This window comes from Callospermophilus lateralis (genome assembly GCF_048772815.1).
Source record: "Callospermophilus lateralis isolate mCalLat2 chromosome Y unlocalized genomic scaffold, mCalLat2.hap1 SUPER_Y_unloc_1, whole genome shotgun sequence".
NCBI lineage: Eukaryota > Metazoa > Chordata > Mammalia > Rodentia > Sciuridae > Callospermophilus > Callospermophilus lateralis.
The window spans coordinates 556,413-575,054 of NW_027510163.1; the positions used below are offsets into that span (position 1 = coordinate 556,413).

General features: G+C 41.2%; 1 protein-coding gene across 1 annotated transcript; it reads right to left on the bottom strand.

Annotated features, from left to right (window-relative positions):
• Window positions 1–944: 944 nt before the first annotated feature.
• Window positions 945–16,261, bottom strand: LOC143385692 (uncharacterized). Its single transcript, XM_077107940.1, has 7 exons — window positions 16,244–16,261; window positions 8,083–8,209; window positions 7,844–7,904; window positions 5,458–7,278; window positions 4,764–4,867; window positions 2,940–3,079; window positions 945–1,010 (listed from the first exon to the last, which is right to left on the bottom strand). The coding sequence occupies exons 1-7, from the start codon at window positions 16,259–16,261 to the stop codon at window positions 945–947; spliced, it is 2,337 nt and encodes a 778-aa protein (XP_076964055.1).
• Between the last annotated feature and the right edge of the window lie 2,381 nt (window positions 16,262–18,642).

Here is an 18,642-nt window from a genome sequence, read left to right on the forward strand (position 1 = left end):
CCCTGAATATCTACGTGAGGAATTGCACAGGACCCCAGGCCATAATTCAACTAAATGGCCAGTAGGGACTTGTCCTAACTTCCTCAGGAATTTAACCCATGCTTTGCAGTTTAGAAACAGGTTTACAATGCCTGGTCCTTTACATTTTAACTCAGGCTTTGCAGCTTAGAAACTTTACCCTTTCAATGTTGAGATCTGAATTTATTCCCTACCTTGAAATTTTAAGCCATGTAGTTCATTAACCTACTACCTGCCTTTGTATTATGCTTGTCCAAATTCTGGTATCTGTAAGTTCTCAAGACACCCCTCTTTGCAAACTTTTGTGCTACAAAAATGTGTTCTGAGGGCTAAGGATGTGGCTCATGCAGTAGCTCGCTCACCTGGTGTGCCTGAGTCACATGTATCATGCTCAGCACCACATACAAACAAAAATGTTGTGTCTGCCGAAAATGAAAAATAGATATTAAAAAATTCTCTCTCTCCCTCTCACTCTCCCTCTCTCTAAAAACAGAGTTGTTGTTTGATTTAAAACAAATGTGTTCCGAGAGAGCTGGAGTATCTTTAGCCTGGGGTTTGAGGAGAGACAGACATGGCCAGCTCCTGGGTACATAAATATAATTTTGATTTAGTTTGATTCAAAATTGGAATCTGTATTCTTTTCCTTGTGTTGTGGTTTAACAGTGCCGGGTCTCTAAAAAGGCCATCTTTGGGTTTGGCCAATGGAGCATGTTTTTTACACATGATGACACATCTTTAAGCCAATACACTAAAAAACTGATAAAAAAAATCATTGAATAAATTTTTTCTTAGAAAACAACAATAACAACGACAAAACTGGAGCAGTATCCTGGGATAGTGGTGCAAACCATGCCATGAGGGTCAAAAATTCTAGCCCAACTTCTGAAATGTAGCCTCACTCTCTCTCAAAATACAACCTAAAAGGGTCAGGGCATGTGGCTCAGTGTTACAGCAACCCTGGGTTTAATGGCGAGTTTAAAGGCAATAACATCCTGAAGAGAAATAGAGGGGAAAAAGACATAAGAAAATAGAAGAGTGTAAAAGGGCAGACATCAATCGAACTACATCAACAGTGACATTATATGGCAATTGACTGAACAATCCTATTCTAAGGTAGAGATCAGCAGACAGAATGAAAACAAGGTCCAATTCTGTGCTACTTGCAGGGGTCACTGCTGGGATAAAAATGGATAAAGAGTCTGAAAATAGAGGATATGACTCCTACACTATGAAACAGACACCATGAGTCAGCTCTCCTGTACTATCTTTCCAAAATCAGGCAAAATGTTTCAAAGCCACAATTAATTGAGACAGAACAGCTGTGAGACATGGACACACGAGATTAAGGTGTTCCTGAATGCTCCATCCTCTTTCCCAATGCCAATCCAATAATAAGGACACAGCTGTGAGATTACAGGGGAAAAATGGTTTGCTACCAAAGGAGCAGCACAATGACTACTGTCTGGAGACCGGGATTCTGCCAATCAGAAGAAACAGTTGGCATTTTTCGGGGGAGGGAGATGGGGGTGCCAGGGATTGAACCAGGTGCACTCAATCAGTGAGCCACATCCCCAGCCTCATTTTGTATTTTATTTAGAGCCAGGGTCTCTGAGTTGCTTAGCAGCTCAACTTTGCTGGGGCTGGCTGTACACTCTTGATCCTCCTGCCTCAGCCTCCCTAGGGGCTGGGATTGAGGCATCACCACCACACCTGGCACAAAGCAAAATATTTCATTAATGAGATGGAAAGTCCTTAGAGTGATGTCAATTAGAGTCTAGAATTTGGTTATTCTGTGTTTGTTTGGGTTTGCTATTGCAGAAACCCAAAGTACATTCCAGGAGACACAAGAGCCTGTAGAGTTCACACAATGTTAGGTGATCCAACCTTGTGGCCTCCCTGGGACATAAAGGCAACCTGTCAGCTCCTTTCATGTTCCTACCAATATGAACCATTTCAGGGTCAGCTGAAAATCCAAGCTGATTTTGATACCTGAAAAAGGACTTCATGTCTAACAGAAGAGTCATGTGCCACGAAGACAATGAGTAGGGAAGCAATGACAGAACGACAGACATGCCATTTTCCTCCCATGTGAAGGCTGAGTTCTGGAGGCTGCTCCTGCTCAGGGCAGATCTTAAAGTGGGGATCAGGTCCCAGGCCACGTGGGTTGCTGATGTGATCTGGGGTTCTGCACAGACCTCTCACAGACCCATTTCCAGGACAGTGACAATCCCAGGCTTGCCTAAGTCCCTCATCCCCATGTTTCATCAGCCCTTGGGACCCAGAACAAGAAATATGGTGAGAACTGGACCCAACTCTGCCCCAGATCTCAGTTCTGGCTACTTTGGTGCGTACAGCCTTGAGCTCTGGGCAATTCAAAGAATCGAGTAGGAACATGAGACCCAGAGATGTGTCAAACAGCCTTGAGGGATGACCAGCTTTCCCATGGTCAGGACAGCCACAGAGGGCTTGGGGGTTGAGGTGGGGCTGTCCTCTGGCAGCAAGGGCAGCACAACAGCCGAGACACAAGGGTTTCCCTGGAGGGGGATTTGGAGTGGGAGGAGAGGACTGAGACTCTGCTGCCCACCCCAGTGCCAGCCCATCCACACTAGATGCCTGGCCAGAAAGCACCCCGAGGAATCCTCTCAGCCCCCTTTTCCTAGTTTTAAAGGGAAAATTAAAGATACTGGGTGTGGGAGTTCTGCCTTGTTCTGGGGAAAACTCAGGCTACACGTGGGTTCCAGGAGTCATACCCCTGAACAGGGGTCCTGGCTCCATCCCTGGTCCCTGTGATAGGTGTGTCTCACCAGAGGCTTGGTTTCCTTCTGGTGAAGGGTGGTCAGAGGAGGAGGTGGCCACACTTGTTGATATGCTGCTCTGGCTGAGGACACCAAAACTATGCTCTGCCCATGGTTGTCTCCTACCTTGGGCTTGGTCAGAGAGGCTTGGATGGCTTCAGTCTCAGGCCTCCTGGTTTCCCAAGTTAAATGATTTGTGGCCTCTTCCACTTGCATGTTGGTGATGCTTGGGACCTTTTTCCACAGGACAGGGTCACATGTGGTCACTGTTGAATGATGACAGCTGGAGCAAAATGAGGCATGGGGGTGAGGAGACTGGCTGATGGTTCTGAGGAAGGCCCTTTGAATACCCAGCCTCCCTTGCAGTCTCCTGGCCTGCAGGTCAAAGCCCTGTCAGTGGAAAAAGCTCCTCACACAAGGTCAGGTCACCCTCTTCCTCAGCAGCAGGTGAATCTGGGGCCTAAGTAGCTACAATGAGTCCCTCCAGCTCTGATAAGATAGGAAAACTGGGAGCCTCTTCCTGAAATCAAAGTAAGGTTATGAAAAGAGCACATGTCCCCATCCCTCATCCCTGACAGCCCTTTCCCAGATCCTCTCATTCTGATGAGCAAGGGAAACGTTTAATTTTCATGCTGTAGTTGGACATGATAGAAAATGTGTGTCCACAGCTTTGGAGTTGTTCTGTAACCTCACTTTAATCCTTTAGCCTGAGAAGAAACAGCTGTCTCCACAGCATGTACTGCAGAATGTCACCTGATGGGAGGCTGTAGCTGCATCAATGATGTAGGGCACATGAGCCTAGACACCCAAGGATGTTCCAGGATTAGATTTATTAGCTGCAGGGTTCTGAGATGTATCACCTCAAATTTTTTGGTTCACTGCTTGGAATTTCATTGATCTTCATTTACCCCAGTGGAACAGGGATAGAGGTTTATATTTTCTTTTTTTTTAGTTCACAGAAAGTGCTTTGTGTACCAACTGTAAGATTACTCAGAGGTCTTCCAAGCTTTACCACAAAAGCAGAAGTCTGTGTCATAACCCACATTGAGATCTTTACAAAATCTTTACCTGACATTCTGTTGAAAGAAAATTTTGGTGAAGGTCTCAGGAGAAGCGAATTTAAGATTCTTTGGTGGAGAAAGGAGTGCCAATATATTAGCACATCAGACTGGGACACTCCTTACCAAGCCTTTGGTCATGTAGACATTTCACCAATCTGTACTTTGGTGTGGAGAGGCCTAAACTAACATACAGAAAAATGGAATCTAACAATAAATGAGATTTAACCCAGAAAAACATGTTGTTTTAAAATCTTCATGCTGATGCAATGCTCCTCTCCAACCCAGGGTGCATTTTTGTTACCTCTGAATAGAAAAAAAAATAAATGAAGGCACAAACCTTTTCACACACCTACAGTTTTTTTCTCAAAATAAATAAATAAAATGAAATAAAATAAAAATATCCTCAAGTCTGAACAAGATCAAATGGATCTGAAACAAGCAAAGGTCTCACCACATTTCTACATACAGGGCTTTTCTCCAGTGTGGTTTCTTAAATGCTGTTCTAAGGGACCTGGAAAGTTGAAAGTCTTACAACAATTTTGAAAGAGAGAAAAAGGATCTTCCCAGATGTGAATTCTTTATGTCTTTGAAGAAAACTCTGAAAGCTGAATACTGCCTCACATGGCTTATGCTCAGCATTTTCTACAGTATGAGTCCTTTCATACAATGGAACAAAACTATAACAGCTCAACAACTTATATGTCTTTTTTGCATAGGATTTATTCTTTTTATTCCAAAAGAATCTTCTGAGGCCTTAGGAAAAGACTGAGAAAACTAGATTCCCCACATTTCTCACACTCACAGGGCTTCTCTCTGTGTTTTCATATATGAGAAGAAGAACAGGGCTGAAGGGGAAGCTGACAGGATGTAGCTTTTCTCTAGTATGTACTCTGGTATGTGTTCCAGGGCTTTTCTCTGGTATGTATTCTTCCATGTTTATGAAGCTGATGGGATGTAGCAAAGGTGTTGCCACACTGCTTACATTCAGAGGGTGTGTTTTTCAATGTGAATGAAATGGCTTGGAAGGCAATAGGGAAAATGGAATGATTTGTGATAATTTCATACATTTAAAGAGTTACTCAGTTGGAAGTGGTGGTGTATGCCTTTAATTCCTGAGACTTGAGAGGCTGATTCTGAAGGATCAATGTTGGAGGCTAGCCTCAGCACCTTAGGAGGACCCTAAAAAATGCACCAAGTCCCTGTCTCAAAATAAAAAGTAACTGGAATGTAGCTAAGTGGTAGAGCACAACCAGACTAAATCCCCAGTGTCTCTCTCTCTCTCTCTCTCTCTCTCTCTCTCTCTCTCTCTCTCACACACACACACACACACACACCACACATTTTCGCCAGTGTGAGTCCTTCCTTGTCTTTGAGGATGACATAAAATATTGATTTACCAGGTTTTACATTCAAAGGATTTTTCTCCAGTATCTTCCTACATGTATATGAGTGAAACAGTAATAACAGAAAAGTTTACCAATTGTTTTCATGCATACGATTTCTCTGCAGTATCTGTTCTTTAACGTGTGTGAAGCAGAAAGGATGTGGCAAAAGCTTTTCCACATTGTTGTTATTCATAGTGCTTTTCTCTGGTATGTATTCTTCCATGTCTGTGAAATGTAGGGAATGTAGCAAAGGCTTTGCCACACTGCTTACATTCATAGGGCTTCTCTCCAGTATGCATTCTTCCATGAATCTGAAGGTAACTAGATGTAGCAAAGGCTTTGCCACACTGCTTACAATCATATGGCTTCAATCCACTATGAGTTTTTTCATGTGAGTGAAGGTTAGAGGACTGAGTGAAGGCTTTCCCACACTGCTTACATTCATAGGGCTTCTCTCCAGTATGAGTTCGTTCATGTTTCTGAAGGCCAGAGGCAGTAGTGAAGACTTTTCCACATTGTTGACACTCAGAGCATTTCTCTCTAGTATGTGTTCTTCCATGAATCTGCAGGTAACTAGATGTAGAAAAGGCTTTTCCACACTGCTCACATTTATACAGCTTCTCCCCAGTATGAGTTTTTTCATGTGACTGGAGGTACCTGGATGTAGCAAAGGCTTTGCCGCACTGCTTACATTCATAGGGCTTCACTCTACTATGAGTTTTTTCATGTGACTGAAGGTAACTGGATGTAGCAAAGGCTTTGCCACACTGCTCACATGCATAGGGCTTCTCTCCAGTATGAGTTTTTTCATGTGAGTGAAGGTTGGAGGACTGAGAGAAGGCTTTCCCACACTGCTTACATTCATATGGCTTCTCTCCAGTATGAGTTCGTTCATGTGACTGAAGGTAACTGAATGTAGCAAAGGCTTTGCCACACTGCTTACATTCATAGGGCTTTTCTCCAGTATGCATTCTTTCATGAATCTGAAGAGAACTGGATGTAGAAAAGGCTTTGCCACACTGGTTACATTCATAGGGCTTCTCTCCAATATGTGTTCTTCCATGTCTGTGAAGATTAGTGGATCTAGCAAAGGCTTTGCCACACTGCTTACATTCATAGGGCTTCTCTCCAGTATGAGTTCGTTCATGTATCTGAAGGCCAGAGGCAGTAGTAAAGGCTTTTCCACATTGTTGACATTCATAGAGCTTTTCTCTGGTATGTATTCTTCCATGTATATGAAGCTGATGAGATGTAGCAATGGCTTTGCCACACTGCTTACATTCATAGGGCTTTGCTCCAGTATGAGTTATTTCATGTGATTGAAGATTACTAAATGTAGCAAAGGCTTTTCCACACAGCTTACACTCATAGGGCTTGTTTCCAGTATGCGTTCTTCCATGAATCTGAAGGTTACTGGATGTAGCAAAGGCTTTGCGACACTGCTTACATTCATACAGGTTCTCTCCAGTGTGTGTTTTGTGATGTATTCTAAGTGAACTGGGATAAGCAAAGTCTTTCCCACATACCTTACATTTGAAACGTGCATTCCCCGTGTGTGTGATCCTGTGCCTTTGAAGACTTGTGTGTGAAATAAAGGTTTGACCACCTTGTTTACGTTGATAGAGTTTCTCTCCAGAATGAATTATTTTATGTCTTCTAAATAAGGAGGAGAAATTAAAGGCTTTCCCAGATACCTCACATTGAAATGGTTGACCTCCACTGTGTGTTCTCGTGTGTCTTTGGACATCTGGGAGAGAAGAAGAGGCTTCAGCACATTGTTGATATTCGTACGGTTCCCACCCAGTATGAGTATCTTCATGCCTTTGAATGTCACTGGAACAACTGGCGACTTTCCCACATACTGTGCTTTCATAGGGTCCATCTCCAGTTTGTGTTAGCATTTGTGTGTGAACACTTTTCAGCAAAAGCAGGGATTGCCTGTGCTGTTTAAATTCACATGGCTTCTCTTCACATTCCTCATGCTTGTGGCATTTGTGTCCAGAGTGAGATGTGATCTGCCTATGAAGGAATGAAGGGCATATGAAGTCCTTGGCACACATATAACAACCACATGGACTTACTCTATTAAAATTATCCTTTGTCCAGTTAAGAACTGGAATCTCATTGAAAGTTTCTCCACACTATCTTCTTGGCCTTTTAAGTTTACTATATGGCTTCTTTGAAGAATGACCAGCACATTATCAATGCTGGATTCATTCATGATTTTATTCTTATTTATAGGTCCTAGGCTTACAATACTACCAACATCAGGTAAAGGCTAGGTTTTCTGATTTGTTCAAATTTCTTGAAAATCAAGAGATTGAAAGGAAACAATCCTTTGCAATGCAGCCGCTCTATTGAGATTATTCAAATAGTGATATTCACATTCAATTACATTACTTTATGCATGCCTAGTACTTTGAAAAAACTGAATATCTGTCACAGGTAAGTGTATATTTCTGGTGAAAAAATCCTTTAAAAATAAATACATTGCAAATTGTGTATACTTCTTGGGTTGGTCTGTTTTAAAAATTATATGACCTTCTCAGATTCTCTCATGAACTTCTTTTGTGAGTACAATTACCTTAGAATGCTCTCAAAATTTTTGATCTCATCTTCAATTTTCTTTTCATCACATTTGTTTCCTAAAATGAGAAACCAGAACAATCTTTATGAAGTTTTAGGAGACAGAATGCTTTGCCAAATTGCAGGTGCCTTTTATGCTCCAATAATTCAACCACTAATTCCCTTTTAGTGTTCTATATAAATGACCAAAATAAACATGAGTTCTCTAGTAGATTTTGAAAAAAAAAATATTATTACCTATAAAAGCCAGGTTTCTGAGGACTTCCAGCATCACATCTCTGTAAAGGTTCTTCTGGGAAGGATCCAGCAAACCCAATTCCTCCTGGGTGAAGTTCACAGCTACATCCTCAAAGGTCACTGAGATCTAAAATATCCCACAAATGTATACTGGAGGTCAGGAGAGATTGACAGCAGAAGAAATGTATAGTCAACATGCTTGATGTCCACATGAATCTCTGAGTCCCTGATTAATTGTATGATGTGGTCCATCAAATGCATCCTGCACTCAAATTTTCACAGACATTCCAACACTAGAATTGGGCCACTCAAAAGTCAAGCAACTTAATGTTTTACTTCCTTTCTTTGTTGAGTTCACAGAAAGTAAGATAGGCTCCTGGGTCACTCCTAACTTCTTTCTTCATTGCACTCCTATTACAATCCTAACAACTTTCTGTGCAGTGCAGAGGTAATATTAGCAACTCTGATAGTACTTACCCTTAAAAAAGAAAGCTGACTGAGAAGAAAATTGCTGGAATAACAAAACTCAGCCTTTAAGAGAGATTCTGCCAACCCCAATGGCTCATTGTGCCTACAAAGTTAATATAAACAACATGGCATTGACCGATCTCTTGATTAATTCTCAAAGTCTATTGTTCCATCTTTAAAGAAATGTCTAGAACACCCCACCCTCAACTTCCAAAAATGGATCACTGAGAAGCTTCCCCTACAGACTGCATTTAGACAACTTTTCACTCAGGTTGTCACAATTTGTGAACTGGGAATTGAGTTCATCTTTTGTGATTACCCCAACAGAACAACTAACTATATGTTTACACATGCTATTCTCCAGAAAAAAAATAGTCAAATAGTAAACAAGCACCATGATTAATAAACACAAAAATTTGATGATTTCTCATGATTACTGTCAATGCAGAATGTATTAAGATGAAAAGTTGGAACATGACTTAGATATAAGTCAATGACCCAAAAATGTCACCTTATCCAAACAAGAACCTTGCAAAGTTTTATAATTCTCAACACAATTTTATTAATGAACTACAGACACTAATTTCTAAATCTCATAGCAACAATGAATGTACATCAACTATAAAACTCTAGTGAAAAGCAGTCACTTCACTACGATAAGTTCATGTGGCCCATAGCCATGTTCTGCTCAAGACACTTTGATCAAGATTGGGCCACGTGTGCACTGGATGTCTGTTGTGAAAGAGTTTCCTCCTGCCTGTAAGGATGGTGGTGCAAACCTAAGACAGAAGCATTTGCAGGGTGGTAAAGAAGCAAGGTTGCAACCCAGAATCCTCACCTATCTAACACAATTCGGGTGGGAAACAGGTCACTGCATGTACAACCATAATAATACTCGATGTCTGCACTGTGATGGAGCAGCCAAAAAGATCACCTACCAGAAGGTGCCCCTGCCACTGACACCCAACCATACTCAAGGACTTAAAACATGTCACATTCTGCGCAGCACAGTATCAGCAGAGGTGAGCAAGAGACCAAGAAAAAGCCTTCAGTGGGCCAGCCTTCACAGGAGGGAAAGGTGAGTGACAGTAGATGTCTTGGATATGGATCACATGATGGTCCAGGCAAACTGGAATCCAGGTGGCCAAATGCACTACATCCTCAATTCTGTAGACAAAATCCATTTAGTATATGTTCAAATGTGAAACACTAAAATACTTTTAATGAGCTCACAATAAATTTTATGTTATTTACTTATTTTTGGTAGAAACATTTAGAAAAAAAAAGCAGGGATTGAACATAGGGCACTTAATGACTGAGCCACATCCCCACCACATATGCCATTTTGGCACAGTACTCAAAAAACTTGCTCAGGGCCGTGTGAGAGGCTGAGGCCAGCATTGAAATTTATGTTTCTCCTGCCTCAGCCTCCCCAGCTAAGGAGAATTCAGTCATGCACCATTGCACGTGTGGAAATTTAGTTTTGCAAAAGAACAAGTTATACATTTCTATACTGATGAGAATAAAGAAAAAATTCAACACTCATAGCAAAATGACACAACAGGGAGCCTGGAACCATCTCTGTACTGCCATGAAATAGAACAGAAGTGGAAACACAAGCCAAACCAACAGAAAAACAATGTCATCATGCCCCAAAGTCCTGAAAGGTTCACAACAGCTCCATGAAGCAATCATAAGAAAGAGTGCAGAGCACCAAGCATGGTGTGACCTTCACTAACCTGTTAGTCTGACCTTCTGTGGTGCAGGACACTGGCCTGGTTGCTCACTGTGATAGCCTGGTCATTGGCTCCAGACTACACACAGCACATCTTATCCAAATTTAGGCAATTCCTACTAAAATCACCATGGAAATATTTTAATGTCTAACACAAACTCCCACTCTTCTATTTCAGAAATGATTACGTGAAAAATCAGCAGGAATTCCTTAGAAGTATTCAAGCATATGGCAAGAGCAGCAAATTATTGTCTACCCACTCAACCATCACCTAAAATTTGACCAAGAATGCTTCAGAGTTTCTTTTGGAAATCAGGTTTCAAATACACCCACCTTCAAAAGGCTGAGGCAGGAGGCTTCCATGTTCAATGCCAGCCTTAGCACCTTAGTTAGGCCCTTAGAAAGTTGGCAAAAGCCTGAATCAAAGTTAATAAATTTAAAAGTTTAGGGGGAAGATGCTGAGGATTTGGTTCAGTGGTTAAGCACCTGAGGGTTCACTGCACAGTATGCTCCCCCAAATAAAACCACGGAGATTTCTGAGGAAAGAAGGAAGCTCACACAGTCCAGGAGGAAACCATTCAGAGAGGCCTATGACACTCATGCTCAGCAGTGGTTGCGCACAGGCTGGGTTCTGCAGAGCAAAGGGACAGCAGAGCTTTAAATAGCACCACTGTGTGTTAAAGCAGAGGCCCCAGCACAACTACCCACAAAAACCAGACAAGTGAGGTTTTGCTGTTTCTACTCTTCTTCTCTAGTTTCTGGTGTATGGAGAAATGAGGCCAGGGGACACTGAGATCTGGTGGCAACAGTTTATTGGTGGCACCACAGACCAGAAAAATAATTTCCAAAGCCTGAGCCCTGAACACAGTGCACAGCAGGGCTTTTACTTTTATACATAAACAACTGGAGGACATCCAGGCAAGGGAGTTGGGGCAAGCTTATTTTCATATATTTATTAAAAAATATATATGAAAATAAGTTTGCCAATGGCCTAAAGACTCAGCTCAGACACATTAGCTGCTGGGTGTCAGTCTGCAAATCCAGAGCCTGTCACCTCTAAAACTGTTAAAGTTTCCATTCTGTCCAATGACCCTAGCATTCAGGGAAATCTTTCAAAAGAGCTGAACACAAAATAATTTGTTAAACATAGCTCATACACATGGTCTCTAGCTAAAGGCATGAAGCCTTCAAAAAACAGGAGCCACATTATAGGAGAAAAGAAAGAAACACATTTTTTTATTGTTAAAGGAACTTTATTTTTTGTATATGGTGTTGAGAATCAAACCCAGTGCCTCTTGCATGCTAGGCAAATGCTCTACCATTGAGCCACCACCCCAGCCCCAAGAAACACATTTTCATTTCACTTTTAAAAAATCATACAAAGAATACTGACGAACAGAAAAACATAACTCATGAATGGAAAATAAAACATATGGAATTGACTATCCTTGAGTAAGATAAGACTCCAGAATCCCTAGGATAAACGTTCTTTCTATTCATTTACTTGTGTGTTTGCTTATATTTTGTACCAAGGATTGAACCAAGGGTTGCTTAACAAATAAGCCACATTGACTGCACTTTTTTCATTTTTAATTATTTCTATTTTGACAGAGGAATTCTCTAAGTAGTTCAGCATGTATATTGTTGAGGCTACCTTTGAACTTGGGATCCTCCTGCCTAAAAGTCCTGAGGTGCTGAGATCAAAGAGATGTGGCACTGTGGTGGCCCTAGGCTAAACTTTCATTAACTGTCTTAAATTGTTAGTATGCATGCACCTGAAACAAAGTCAAAATACATCAGGCAGAGGCATACAAAACTTCCCAGGACAATGAATAATACATAGCTCAATTTGGGGACATCACCGCAACTCGGTTGGTCTGTGACCATATAACAGAGCAACAGGCAGGAGGACTTCCATGGTCATTAGTTAATAGTGAAACACACAGCCTTCTCAGAATCACAGTAAAACTCCCCAGAACAGGCCACATTCTGAGCTATAAACCTCACCTCAACAAGTGTACAATGTCAGTGAAATCCCAAATAGGCTCAAAGAACATGGGAGTTAAAGCCGAAATCAGATCAGAAGCAGCTGGAAAACCTCTAAGCAATGGGAGATGCAACACAGGGCTCTAAACAGACCCAGGAAGAAGAGGTAATTCAAGGGAAAACTTGACCATGGTGAGAAAAATAAAATGTACAAGTCCAACATGGGAATGCCACACAAATGGTGCATTGGGGGTCTCTAAAGCATCCAAATCACATTCCAGAAAAGAAGAGAAAAAAAAATCACTAAAATTGGCATTTAAGGAAAGCAGAGAAAGGGTAAAGTAAGTGTCAGGCGGGTAACAGAGGGTGTTGGTGAAACCCCAATCAAGAAATCAGCAGTCTGCAAATCAAGTTCTTCATGAATATCAGCATCACTGACAAACTAATATTGGTTTAAGAAAACAGAGGATAGGAGTGAGGTTATGGCTCAGTGTACAGAGCTTGCCTAGCACCAGTGAGATTTTGGGTTCAATTCTTACTACCACATCAATGTAAACAAATAGAACAAAGGTATGAAAAATACCTTAAACATTAAACAAATAAGAAAACCAAGGACACAGAAACTACTCATTACAATTAAAATAGCCACCATTACCATCCATGGGCTCTTCAACAATATCATGAACATGCACTTGACACAAATCAGATAACTTAGAGTAACTGGCCCACTACTTTGAGAGAGACCATCTCCTACAACTTACACAGAAGGCCAAATACACAAAGCACATGAGCCCATGCCTACTGAAGAAACTGACTCAATAACTCATTACCATCAAAAAAGTGAAATGTAGGGCTCTTAGACATCCTACAGGCTGCCACTAGACACTCCAGAACTGCTACCAACTTTCTACATTTCCTTGAGAATCCAGAAGCAGAGGAAACACCTTCTAATTTCATTGGAGGCATATGTTACAATATTATCAAAATTAAATTGATAAAATGAGGAAGCTATGAATTACTCTCATGATCATAAGTGTAAAATGCCTCCACAAACATTACTTAACTGAGTGCAAAAATAATTAAAAAGAATTGCCTACCAAGTCCAAGTCGTTGAAAAGAGTAGAGACTATAAACTAGAGAGAAAGGGTGTATGATAGTATGTGTGATGGTTCATTTGAATTGTCACCTTGATGGGATTAAGAGACACACTTTCGGTGTGTCCATGAGGTTGTGTCTAAGAGTTATTGGCATGTAGGATAGCAAACTGGAAAACCTCCCCAAGTCTGAGTAACGTCATCCAAATAGGATGGTGGCTTGCGTGGAATAAAAGTTGCAACACCATGGTAGCAGCTGCAGATGCAAGCTCGATTCTACATAGATGGGTTTTCCACTGCTGCTGTGATTGCCTGAGTACATCAGACTTTTCCTTTTTCACTCTTCCAAAGCCGATTCTCCCAATGATTCTCCAGGGTGTTTCCAGAAGCACTGGATCTCAGACTAGGGTAGTACCCTTGATCCCTCTTGTTCAGAGGCTTCAGCACCTTGGGCTGCACAGCTACTACTTCTCCAGCTCCTCAGCCAGCAGACTGCCACAGAGGACTCTCCAGCTTCTGGTCATCTCAGACAATCTAAAAAATCCTCTTTTTGTAATTATTCTTCCTGTTGATTCTCCAATGGAGAACCCTGACTAATGTAATATATAAGACTACAATCACTCTGAAAAATAAATTTAATAACAATGTGAATGAACTATCACACCATGGAAGATTCACAACCGTATACATCAGAAACAATGTTACATACTCAATACCTTTTCCATAATAATGCAAGAGTAAAGGAAAAAGGAAGAGTTATATATACAAATTTCAAAACTATGAAGAAAAGCAATGGAACTGATTTTCAATACTGTTTACATTTTGAGAGAAATGGGGTGACTTATCTCATTATAACTCCGGTTGGGTGGAGTCCCCTTAAAATTTTTCTAACTAGGAAAGTCAGGGCAGGAAGATGACAAGACTGAAGCCAGTCTCAGCAATGGAGCAAAACCATCAGAAACACAGTCAGACTTGGTCTTAATCAAAAATTACAATCAGGGAAAGAGGCTGTCACTCAATGACAGAGCACATTCCTAGCATGTTTGAGGCACTTGGTTTGAAACTTAGATCCACAAAAAAAAAAAATCAATGCAATTAAGGTATTCTGTTTATTTACAACTATAACAAAGTTAAAAATAATTAAAAATAATAAAAATAAAAAATGCTGGAGATGTGCTCAGTGGTCAAATGCCTCTGGGTTAAATCCCTAGGGATACACAAACCCACTATCAAAAAACGCTTTCACAAACTTGAAAGTATTTTTTGAATGACAACAGCATGAGCAAGTCCTCAGCTTAAATCCCACCACTTAATACAAAAGTAAATAAATCAATAAAAGTCCACTTTCTTGGGCTGGGAAATAGCTCAATAGTAGAGCCAAGCATGCATAAGACCCTGGGTTCAATCTGAAGCAGGGCACAAACACACACACAAACACACACACACACAAATATATATATATATTTGTGCTGTGCTTCTTGGTGAACTTAAAAAGAAAAAAACCCTACTTCTAATAACGGAAAAAGGAGACCATGTTTAAGATGATTGAAAATCTTGTAGTGATCACAGTGAGTGTAGACAGAGAGAATTCATGTAACTCCCAAATTTCATAAGCTAACAGTCCAGCTCCCAAAGTGGTGGCCCAAGGATAAGGCACATTTTTTTTTTCTTTTGGATACCTTGGATTGAACCCATAGGCAGTTGACCACTGAACCACTTCCCCAAGTCTTTGAACTCTCACCAAGTTGCAAAGGGTCTCACTAAGTTGTTAAAGCTGTCCTCAAACTTTAAATCCTCCTGCCTCAGCATCTGGAGAAGTAAGGAGTACCACTGTGCACCACTGCACCTTGCCATAAATTAGGATGTTTACTAAATGGAAATGTAAGTAGGCTTTTTTTTTCCACTTCTTTTTTCACTCTTTCATCATATTTCATCATATTTAGTGCTGAATAAATCAACTTGGGCCTCAGATAAAGGAGCAGATCATTTCGCAGTGATAACCACAGATGGCTGGGGCTGAGGGAGCAAAGATATCAGGCTCAAGAGGCAGGGAAGGTCCCCCTGCCAGCTGGGACATCCTCACACCTGGGCATGCTCACTGAAACACTCCATGATCACTCTCCCGTGAGACCTAGACCATGACTCCAGCCTACGAGCTTTTCAGATTTTCACAGCACTGCACTGGGGTGGCTGGTCCTTATGCTTGGGGACACTTTTTGCTCTTTCACACTGTGAGAGAATGCAAGGGTCAGGAATCACTGGTGACATGGCCTCTCACCACCACATCCACAGGCTGACTGTCCAACTGTATCCAAGGAATGGGAACAGGGCTTGGGAAAACAAGATCCCAAGAAGTTAGCTGTCTAGATGAGGCATGTTCTGGGACATTCCTTAGACCCAAGACCTCAGCTGAGCCCCCAAGAGGCTGTACCTCACAACTTAGGCTGTCCTCTAAGAGGAGCTGACCCAGGGCCTAAAATTCCTTGTACCATGCAGGGCACAGGACAGCTGTGGGCACATGGTGGCAACCCAGGAAAGGATAGTGGCTGGGGACATAAGACTCTGTGAGGTATGAAAGAAAACCCACCAGAGAAATCTGATATGCTGTCTATACCTAAGAAAGATAAAAAGAGAAGCACAGGATTTTCCCAGGTATGAACTGAAGTTCTCTATGAACTTGCTCTATATCAATGAACCTTCAGACCACTTGATTTCGGGGAATTAGATCACCATGAGGATAGTAAAATGGGGTTCTGGATGGATGGCAAAAATTCTCATGGGATATCTTAAGCCCTTTAAGAGTCAATTACCTTAATTTCTATGTTAGTCCTAAATTCTCCAAACAAATGCACTTCTCAGTATATATTACCAACCTTACCTGACATATAACCGCCATCTTCCAAAGCTAACAATGTAATAACAGACCTACAAAACAAATTTTACTTTTTTTTTACTGTAGCCACCCATCTGATGATCCGACCAATGCACTTGGTTAATGTATTCATGCATAAGTTTCTTTTACAAACATTCTTGTCAGACATGCACATTGGGGCACAACTCTAATCCCAGCAGCTTGAGAGACTGCGTCAGGAGGACAGCTAAATTCAAAGCCAGCTTCAGCAACTTAGTGAGGCCCTAAGGAACTTAGTGAGATTATGTCTCAAAATAAAACATAAAATGGGTTGCGGATCTGGCTCAATGATTAAGTACTTCCGGGTTCAATCCCTGTTATTAAAAAAATGTAATTTCTTCCAGAGTAGGACACATACATCATTCAGGATAAGTTGAATCCATGTTCCTGAGGATGGACATTAATATTTGGGTCAAAATAAACTATTTTCCTCAGGTATGGTGGCCAGTGCCTTTAATTCCAACAGCTTGAGAAGCTGAGGCAGGAGGATCAGAAGTTCCAGGCGAGCCTAGACAACATAGCCAGATCCTGTCTGAAAATAAAATTTTAAAGGGCTGGAGATAAAGGACAAGAGAATAAATCAGACATTATTACCCTTTTTGACTACATGACCAATGTGAACAGACATTAGGAACAATCAGAAAAAGGGGAAGTTACACTCTATTTATGTATGATGTGTCAAAATGCATTTTACTCTCATGTAGAAGTAATAAAAGGCAAGTAAAATAAATAACTTCTGCCAAAAACAAACAAACAAACAAAAAAGGGCTGAGGATGTAACTTAAGATTCAATATCCCTAGTACCAATAATCCACTGCCTTATTTCACTTAGAGCAGCTATCTTACCAGAACACAAGATGTGCCAAGAGACTATTCTTTCACCTCAAGTATGATTTTCAGAAACAGAAAAAAAAGTGTTATGCTTGCCAGAGATAGTGGCACATGCCTGTAATCCTAGAGACTCAGGAGGCTGAGGAAGGGTGATCATAAGTTGGAGGACAGTGTCCAAACAAGTGGTATACACCTCTTTTTTTTTTTAAAAAAAAAGGGGGGTGGTGTGGGGGTTTCCTGAGGATTTTACTGATAAAGCTTCTCTAGTTTTGATCCCCAATATAAAAAGAAAATATTCCTTGCATGTTCCAGGCCAATCCTTAGCCCCAAGACCTCAGCTGAGCCCCCAAGAGGCTATACCTCACAACTTAGGCTGTCCTCTAAGAGGAGCTGACCCAGGGCCTAAAATTCCTTGAACCATACAGGACACAGGACAGCAGTGGGCACGTGGTGGCAACCCAGGAAAGGATAGTGGCTGAGAACATAGGACTCTCTGAGGTATCGAAAGAAAACCAGGGGCTGGGGATGTGGCTCAAGCAGTAGCGCGCTCGCCTAGCATGTGTGTGGCCCGGGTTCGATCCTCAGCACCACGTACAAAGATGTTGTGTCTGCCAAAAACTAAAAAAAAATAAATATTAATAAAAAAAAAGAAAGAAAACCAGCCTGAGAAATCTGATATGCTGTCTATACCTAAGAAAGATAAAGAGAGAAGCACAGGATTTTCACAGGTGTGAACTGAAGTCCTCTATGAACTTGCATTATATCAATGAACCTTGAGACTACGTGACTTTGGGAAACTATACCACCATGAGGATAGTAAAACAGAGTCCTGGATGAATGGCAAAAATTCTCATGGGATGTCTTAAGCCCTTTAATAGCCAATTACCTTAATTTCTATATTACTCCCAAATTCTCAAAACAAATGCACTTCTCAGAATATATTACCAATATTCCCTGACATATAATCACCATCTTCCAAAGCTAACAATATATTTAACAGACCTACAGAAGAAATCCCCCACCCTTTTTTTCTGTAGCCACTCATCTGATGATCCTATCAATGCAATTGGTTAATGTATTCATACATAACTTTCTTTTACAAATGACTGTCAGCCAAGCAGAGTGGGGCACAACTGTAACCCCAGCAGCTTGACTAGGTCAGGAGAACAGCTAAATTCAAAGCCAGCCTCAGCAACTTATTGAAGCCCTAAAAAACTTAGTGACATCATATCTGAAAATAAAATATTAAAAGAGCTGCAGATCTGCCTCAGTGCTTAAGTACCCCTGGGGTCAATCCCTGGTGTTTAAAAAAATGGAATCTCTTCCTGGTTAAAACACACAAATCATTCAGGATAAGTTGACTCCACATTCCTGAGTATGGTCATTAGTATTTGGGTCAAAATAAACTATTTTCCTCAGTTATGGTGGTCAGTGCCTTTAATTCCACCACCTAGAGAAGCTGAGGCAGGAGGATCAGAAGGTATAGGCAAGGCTGGACAACATAGCCAGATCCACTTTGAAAACAAAATTTAAAA